The following is a 4,623-nucleotide window of genomic DNA, read 5'->3' as shown; positions in this document are numbered from 1 at the left end:
TTAGACTAATTAAACAAGAACTTATGTTTTGTATTTTTTTGGATTATTGTATTTGAATCTCATTTGAACTTATATGATTATGTGTGACGTTTAGTATTGGTGCTTTAAATATATTGAAACTTTTAATAGTATCAAAAGCTATGAGCAATCCATCATGCCCCGTATGATTTTCGCTACAGGTCGGGGTGTGACACCTAAATGCTTCTCATTCAACGTTAAAAAATGGATGTTGATAGCAAAGTGGATGAAAATGCAAAGAAATGAAACCATAAGGATCCAAATTCGAGGAAAAACATTATTTTGGATGAAAGTGGCAAAAACGATCAAAGTACAGGGATGAAAAATGACACTCTACTCTTAATAAAGTAAAAAATATAATAAAAAGTAGACAAAAGATCAAGTACAAATACTCTTATCATACAAAACGTAATAATAGGATGAAAAGGTAAAAAACGCGCTGACATTTTCGTAATTATTTACCCGTAGAGTAATTACCAAAATTACCCTACAAATGATCTTGCAGAGTAATTTTGTAAAATGTTTTTGTAGGGTAATTTTAATCTTGTAGAATAATTTTGTAAAATGTTCTTGTATGGTAATTTTGATCTTGTAGGGTAATTTTGTAAAGTAACATAATTACTCTACAAGTGTATCAAAATTACTCTACAAGTTTCAAAATTACCCTACAAGATCATTTGTATAGTAATTTTGCTAATTACCCTACGAGCAAAGAATTACGAAAATGTCACCGCGTTTTTTATGTCTTTTTGTACGTGAATTTAGCTCATAAAAAGTATTAATGTGAAACGATAACAAACTGAGATTTAATAATAACACTTTTGTCTTGAAATATTTTTATAAGAGTTCAAACAATACATTAAAATCACACTAATTTTAAAGTTATAATTCAGTTATGCTTTGTGATCTTGTTTTTTAAGATAACAATATTTAAGAAGTATAAAAAACTAAAAATTATATAAAAACAAAGGGTATGGAAAACAAATATTATTCGGTAAAAAAAAAACAAAACCCACAAAATAGGTAAGATAAGGAGCACAAGAGTTGAATTCAAACTCTTTTTCAGTCACTTTACTGTTTATACAAAATTACTTTTCCTGATAATTATTATCAATAAAATAAATTTAAGTCTCAGGTGGAAATTGGAAAAGACAATTTGGATGAGTTTAATTATTTTGTATGTTTGATAGGGACTATCATTAGTAGGTCAAGAATATGTTTTGACCTATTACTCCTAGTTAACTTTTTCTTTTTAACAAATCAAATAGTCGTACCCAACAGTTGATGTATAGAGTAGTTGAACTCTTTGGTAGATATTTTTTTTAAGGTCAACCAATCCTTTAAATGAGCCATTGGTAAAATTCACCACATTGGGATACACCCGCATCTGAACCGAGAAAAACCTTCACCTACGGCCGAAGCCCATGAACACTCGCCCGAAGGCACGATAGTGCGGTGAGGTAAAACCCGCTTAGTTCAAGGATCGAACTAGCGATCTCCACCTATTCTCCTAGTCTCACATCATCACCAGGTGCCGCAGAAAATAATGAGGATGGCAGAAATAGAACTTGGATCCCTTAGAACACCAAAACTCTCTCTTACCACTCCAACACCACCTCATTGGCAGTCTTAGTAGATATTGTATTGGTGTTTTCTTATAACATCAAGTAATCAAATCAAATAACAATATATAACATTATAGAATGTTATTTACCTTTATATAACATTACAGATTTCATCCTTTATCTTTAAAAATCACACTTAGGTTGGAGGGTGTGGTTGGAGTCCCCTAGAGACTTTATCAATCCACCTAAGCGTCACGTAGGAGTCATGTCAGCATGGGGGCTTTATCATGCCACCCTTTAGTTTGCAAGGTGTGGATGGAGCCCCCGTCAAGATTACCTAATTATTTATTTATTTTTTCAATTAAATGGCAATTTTAAAATAACTAGAAAAAAACATAATTTCATTAAAAAAATAAAAACACTACAAAGTCATTAAAAAAACACAAGGTACTAGAAAATTAAAACACAACATACTAGAAAAAAAACTACATATATGTTGCCCAAATTTGTGCCTTACGAGCCTTCAAAATGACTCGGTTCTCCTCTGGTAGATTTGACAAATCTCTTGCGAGAAAATCCATGTCTTTTTGGATTTGTTTCTCCATTATCATTTGTTGGTCTTTTTCCCTATTGGAGATTAGATTGTTGAGACTTGCGTTGAAGTCGCTCAACTTTGACGGGCCATCTGATAGCGTTGTAGAAGACTTTCCACGTGCCACTGCCTTACTTTTATGCCTACCAGTTGGTCGAGGTAGCTCTTCTGGTTCTTCAAATTCGTCAGCATCGTCGTTTAGATTAATTATTGTACGAACATCGGACCCTGATGGTTCGGTGGTGGATGTCAATTTGGACCGTTTAGATCTAGGGCGGGTTGGGTCGAACGGTGGTACAAGATGCCACTTGGGAGATTCGCGAAGAAGCTCCCATGTGCTTACCAACGTAAAAACATGCCCATGGTACAATCTATAGTCGTTGTGGGCTTGGGTCATGACATCGACGTCGCTCGCACCACTTTTCCTTCGACTGCTGTTGACGAGATTAGTATATATGTTGTTGAAATTGGTAACCTTCGTCCTCATAGCACCCCACTTTCCCGAAAAAGAGTTGGGTGTTCGATATTCGCCACGACCCATTGCAGCGAAAAACTTCTCATGTATACGACCCCAAAACACTTTCAAGTCTTGGTCGTTTCCTACAAAAAATATATTTACAAAACAATATGTTTGAATTAAAAATTATATTTACAAAACAATATGTTTGAATTAAAATTTAAATTTACAAAACAAGATGTTTGAATTAAATTTTCCAACATTATCGTCCTCCGATACGTCGAGCCATGCTTTTGCCAACTCAAACTCTTCCTTAGGCGACCAAAATTCGACCTTCTTAGTAGCACGTTTTTCGGCCTCAACTTTCTTTTTATGACTTCTCTTTTTTCTAGAAGAGGGTTCGACTTGGGTTTCGGGTTTGGGGTATGTTTTGAGGTATGTTTTGGGGTATGTTTGAGGGAAAAACTGGGAGTTGAGAATAACACCCGAAAAAACCGGGCATCGGTGGAGTGGTGGGATGAGGAGAAGTTGGGGTGCTTGGTGGCATTGGATAATATCCAAGCTCACCCGTACGCGGGTCTCGGCGATACCGGTCCTCTTGCTCGTTGTTTTGCAAAGTTTGCCAAAACGGATTGTTCGGGTCCAATGGGTTTTGGTTGTTGGGAAACATTGTAGAGAATGGTTTAAAAAATATAGAGAATGATATAAAAAGTATAGAGAAAGTTAAGGGAATGTAATAAAATGGTGAAAGAAATGTTAGGTATTTATAATGTTAATTTATAAAAAAGGAAAAATATTTTTTTTTAAATATGACCGTTTCAAACGGTCAAATGTCATAACTCTCATCGATCCACGCGATTGTTGCTCGTTATTACCATGGCGGACACCCTATAGCGCCCCTCTTTAATTCGGACGGTGTGGTCGTATAGCGCCCCGGGGCGCTATAGTTGCTGAGTTGGCGTGGGTGGCACCCCCACACCCTTCAGCCTTATTGTTAACTTTTTTTTAACATATTACAACACTAATTGTTATAAAAAAAAACTATAGTTACCTTTTAAAAAAAATTATAGTTGTATCCTTGCACCTAAAAACCAAATATGTGATTTTCAATATTGTTTCCTTCTTATTTTTTTTTCTTTTCTTTTAAGCTTTTCTTTCTTTTAAATTTATTTTCTTTTATTCTTTTTACTTTTATTTTATAAAATATTCTAAAACTAATTAATTAGTTAATAAATTTGCTCTTTTATAAATATATCTATACTATATTATAATTTATGAGGAAGTGAAATTTTATGATACCAAAAATATAAAAACTTTTTTCCTCTTAATTTATAAATACATCCCTAAAATGAGAATAAATTGGACTTTTAAACAATACTTATATTTTACCCCCCATTTTATTACACTTAAATCCCTAAATTTTATCATAATTATGGGTAATTAGTTACACTTTTCTCCCTCCACAACAAACTTATAATTCTTTTACTTATTTTTTTCATATCTTATATAACTATGACGTTTTAATTTTTTTTTTCAAAAGTACCATGACGACCTACTCATTTTTGTCGGCGTTTTGATAGTTGTCTTGGTCAGTATTAACGTGTAGATTAAAAGATACACGTAGATGATACTTTAGTGTTCAAGTGATTAAAGCCCAACGTATTTAGTCATTATCCTAGAATGTTTAATAGCTACATAATGTCAAGTGATTAAACCCTCATCTTTAAAAAAATTATAGATAATTAGTTAGTAGTTACACTTTATCCTCTTATAAAAAACTATCCCCCTTTGATTTTTAAACAGTCATAACTTTTTGGTACGTTAATATATATTTTATAGAAATTACACCATATAAACGAGTAATTTATTCTCTTTAGTTTGAGTATAGTATTGCAATAGTTTTTTAATTAAAAAAAATTGATATGTTACATGGTTAACAGTGTCTAAGGGTGAGTAATAAATGAATTGTTAACCAAAACCGAACCGAAATC

General features: G+C 33.0%; 1 protein-coding gene across 1 annotated transcript; it reads right to left on the bottom strand.

Moving 5' to 3' along the window:
• Positions 1-2,068: 2,068 nt before the first annotated feature.
• On the bottom strand, positions 2,069-3,302 carry LOC110901207 (glutathione S-transferase T3-like). Its single transcript, XM_022148050.1, has 2 exons — positions 3,128-3,302; positions 2,069-2,775 (listed from the first exon to the last, which is right to left on the bottom strand). Exons 1-2 carry the CDS (start codon positions 3,300-3,302, stop codon positions 2,069-2,071), a joined length of 882 nt encoding a protein of 293 aa, XP_022003742.1.
• Positions 3,303-4,623: the final 1,321 nt, after the last annotated feature.

This window comes from Helianthus annuus, chromosome 13 (genome assembly GCF_002127325.2).
Source record: "Helianthus annuus cultivar XRQ/B chromosome 13, HanXRQr2.0-SUNRISE, whole genome shotgun sequence".
In the NCBI taxonomy this organism is placed as follows: domain Eukaryota; kingdom Viridiplantae; phylum Streptophyta; class Magnoliopsida; order Asterales; family Asteraceae; genus Helianthus; species Helianthus annuus.
This window is presented reverse-complemented; position numbering and strand designations above follow the sequence as displayed.